Source organism: Eimeria mitis, genomic scaffold (assembly GCF_000499745.2).
Source record: "Eimeria mitis Houghton genomic scaffold, Emh_scaff5869, whole genome shotgun sequence".
Taxonomy (NCBI): Eukaryota; Apicomplexa; class Conoidasida; order Eucoccidiorida; family Eimeriidae; genus Eimeria; species Eimeria mitis.
In genome coordinates, this window is record NW_013574110.1 from 997 (window position 1) to 3,481 (window position 2,485).

At 57.7% G+C, this 2,485-nt stretch overlaps 1 protein-coding gene across 1 annotated transcript in view; it reads left to right on the forward strand.

The window, feature by feature from the left end:
- The window catches only part of EMH_0084660 (Afh1, related, related), a gene marked incomplete at both ends in the record, with an annotated part of 2,634 nt that extends 544 nt beyond the window's left edge, over positions 1-2,090 (forward strand). The window contains 2 exons of the mRNA XM_013500797.1: positions 216-1,056; positions 1,261-2,090. Coding sequence (XP_013356251.1) covers positions 216-1,056; positions 1,261-2,090 — 1,671 coding nt within the window. The remainder of the gene's footprint in view (positions 1-215; positions 1,057-1,260) is intronic.
- Between the last annotated feature and the right edge of the window lie 395 nt (positions 2,091-2,485).

The following is a 2,485-nucleotide window of genomic DNA, read 5'->3' on the forward strand; positions in this document are numbered from 1 at the left end:
CAGCAGCAGCTGCTGCTACAATCGCTGCAGCAGCTGCTGCAGGCTTCTCGTTGTGCGGGTTTTGGGAGCAGGAAAATGCTTTTGCTGTTGAGCAGCAGCAAATTTGGGGGGCTCTTACTGTCTCTGTCGCGTTGTGTTGATGCTTGCTGCTGATGTCTTGCTGCTGCTGCTCTTGTTGCTGTTACTGGCACGGTTACTGCTGCTGCTGCTTGCAGATGGCGTCTCTGCCGGATTTGCAGTTGGAGCGGTTGCCTGAGGAGATGCCTCTGGTGGAGAAGGCGGCTCGGCTAACAGATGAAGCGTTGGATGCTGCGGCTGCTCTGCTGCAACGCGAGACGCAGTTCCTGCTGCAGCAGATTCAGCAGCAGGGGAGGCCCCAAGGGGGCCCGTGGGGGACTCAAGAACTGGAACGCCTGCGGCGCCTCCATGGGGAGACAGTGCTGGGGTTTGAACGGGTCCGGCAGCGATATGCAGCAAGCAAAGAGAAGGTGATGCAGCTTGCGCGTTTCTATGGTGAGGAGCCGCAGCGGCTGAGTGCTGCTGCTGCTGCTGCAGCAGCAGCAGCAGCAGGAGAGGGATGGGGTGGGCTCATGCATGCTTCTCCCTTCTCTACGCTTGCTGCAATTCTCCTGACGTTCAAACAAACACTCCGGGATATTCAGCAGCACCCCAAGCGATATGCAGTGCTGCTGGCCAACACCGGCAGCAGCAGCAACAGCAACAGCAAAAGCAGCAGCAGCGCAGGCAGCGGCAAGGACGGCAGCAGCAAGAATACACGATCAGATGCTGCGGCTGCCAGCGCTGCTGCAGCAAATGAGGAGGGCGAATCTGCTGCTACTGCAGACATGGCCGATGCAGCAAAGCGCACACCAGCAGCAGCAGCAGCAGGTGGTCGCGGGTTGCAAAGCCGATTGCTGCGCAAATGCAGCAGCCCAGATCCAATTCCTTTTACTGCTTCTGCTACTGCTGCTGCTGCTTCTGGGGCGTTGAAGGCTGAGAGGGGACAGCGTGTCTCCGGCCTGTCTCCTCCTCATCATCAAGAGAGGCTACAGCTGCGTGAGTTGCTGCATAGAATTAACCCAGGAACAAGAAGGGGGCACTTACACCGTATCCCCTTAACTGCTGCTGCTGTTGTTGCTGCTCTTGCTATTGTGTCGGTGTTGCTCTTGCTGCCTCTGCGCTGCTGCTGAGGCCGTCGATGCCCGGCTTCTCTTTAACACCTCTTTTCTGCTGCTTCTGCTGTTTCTGCTTCTGCTTCAGCAAGGCGCAGCTCGAGCTGCTTCGATCTGGATTCTTCTCTCCAACAACGGCCTATCCCACAGCAGCAGCAACATCAACAAGCGCAACCCGCAGTGGCTGCAGAGCAACAGGGGCAAAGTGGTGTTCAGCAACCCCACCAGCATGCAGCCGCTGTGGCGGTGCGGCTGCCTGCGGGTAGCCGGGTGCCTGGTGCTGGTGAGAAGGGCATCGAGTGCTTCCGCGGCCCCGCTGCTGCTGCTGCTGCTGCTACTGCTGCTACTGCTGCTGCTGGCAATCGGGCGACGCTGCACGCGCTCATCGACGAACCCTCGTTCCCGGCTTTGGATGTGGCGGCCTCCATCAATAGGGCGCTGTTTGTTCAGACAGAAACTCCCGCTACAGCAGCAGCAGCAGCAAGTAGACCGGAAGTCGCTGGGGGAGAGGCCCATCAGGAGAGGTCTGTCACAGAGGAGACGCCACCTTGTTCTGCTGCTGCTGCTTCAGAGCAGCAAGGTAAGCACTCGCAGCAGCAACGGCAGCAGCAGCTCCTGCTGCAGCAGCAGGCACCTTCTTCGGTGAGAGAGCCGTTTTTTCCTCCTCGCGTGGTGCCAAGGCGCTGGAAGCAGCAGCAGCAGCAGGAGGGAGCCATTCCGCGCATGAAGGTGCCGCTGCTGCTGAGGCCGCGGCTGCCGCCCCCTGCGTTTGTGCGGGGCGAACATCGTAGGGTCCCGCGGATCGAAGGGAAATTTGGGCAGCAGCAGCGACAGCAACAGCAGCCTCAGGCAGAGCAGCAGCAGCAGCAGGAGGCAGAGCAGCAGCAACAGCAGCAACAGCAACCTCCTGGGGTTTGAAAGTAGCCCCCAAGGGATATCAGGTTGTAACGAATTGCCTCGTTGTGAGGCAGCACAAACTCACCAGCTTTTGTCTCAATGAAACAGTGTACAGAGCGCTAAACCCTAAACTCTTAACGGTTGGCAGCAGAAGCCGACTAGCAGCATAGAGCAGCATATGGTGGCACTGCCTGCAGAAGCTGACTTCCTTGTTTTTGTTTGATTTAGTGGAGAAATAGAACGAATTAGGTTTCATATTTACCAGCAGCTAAAAGGGAGGTGCAGCAGCAGCAGGCTTTGTCTTTGTCGTTTTTGTTGTCTTTTTTGTTGAGTTTAGCTGCTGCAGCAAGTGCAGCCATGTGAAGCACTTGATGCTGTTGCGAACTGAACACCTTCACATACAGCAGCTGCTGCAG